The sequence below is a fragment of the Rhincodon typus genome, unplaced genomic scaffold (assembly GCF_021869965.1).
Source record: "Rhincodon typus isolate 14 unplaced genomic scaffold, sRhiTyp1.1 hic_rhity00000069, whole genome shotgun sequence".
NCBI classification, from domain to species: Eukaryota; Metazoa; Chordata; class Chondrichthyes; order Orectolobiformes; family Rhincodontidae; genus Rhincodon; species Rhincodon typus.
This window is the reverse complement of record NW_025965707.1, coordinates 175,612-176,293: the sequence shown is the minus strand read 5'-3', so window position 1 is coordinate 176,293 and position 682 is coordinate 175,612. Positions and strand designations below refer to the sequence as shown.

The 682-nt window shown below is 62.2% G+C and overlaps 1 protein-coding gene across 1 annotated transcript in view; it reads left to right on the top strand.

The window, feature by feature from the left end:
• LOC109926643 (low-density lipoprotein receptor-related protein 1-like) overlaps positions 1-682 on the top strand; it is a 25,534-nt gene that overhangs the window by 5,286 nt on the left and 19,566 nt on the right. The window contains exon 3 of the mRNA XM_048621149.1: positions 98-276. Coding sequence (XP_048477106.1) covers positions 98-276 — 179 coding nt within the window. The remainder of the gene's footprint in view (positions 1-97; positions 277-682) is intronic.

Sequence of the window (682 nt, the reverse complement as noted above, 5' to 3'; positions counted from 1 at the left end):
ACACACACACACACGCAGACACACACACACACACGCAGACACACAGACACCCTCTCCCCTCCGGTGTAACCCACCTCCTCTGTGTTGCCTTTGGCAGAGAATGACACCATCTACTGGGTCGACATGGGCCTGAGCACCATCAGCCGAGCCAAGCGGGATCAGACGTGGCGGGAGGATGTTGTCACCAACGGGATCGGCAGGGTCGAAGGGATCGCCGTGGACTGGATCGCGGGTGAGTCAGGGCAGCGCCTGGGATCCGGGGCGAATGTGCCGGGGGTGGGGTGGGGTGCAGGGAACGCGCGTCTGCGTGGGACAGAAGGCATGGGAGAGGGTGTGGGGGTGGGGTGGTGTCGAAGGTACGGTTTCGTAGGGAGGAGGAGGTGGTCTTTGACAGCCCCGCCCCCAACCGGGCCCCCTCGCTGCCGTCTCCGTCTCGCGCTTGCTGCTGTGTGTGTCTGCGTGTGTGTGTCTGTGTCTGTGTGTGTGTCTGCGTCTGCGTGTCTGCGCGCGTGTGTGTGTGTGTGTGTGTGTGTATGTGTCTGTGTTTTGTTTTCCCCCTGCTCCTGGAATCGAATACCGAGTCAGGAGCACAAAACTGCAGATGTAGGAGCCCGCACCGGGAACAGGGAAAAGGGTCGGAATTCGCAGGGGTCAGGCAGCGGGAGGGAGGGAGCTGACGTGG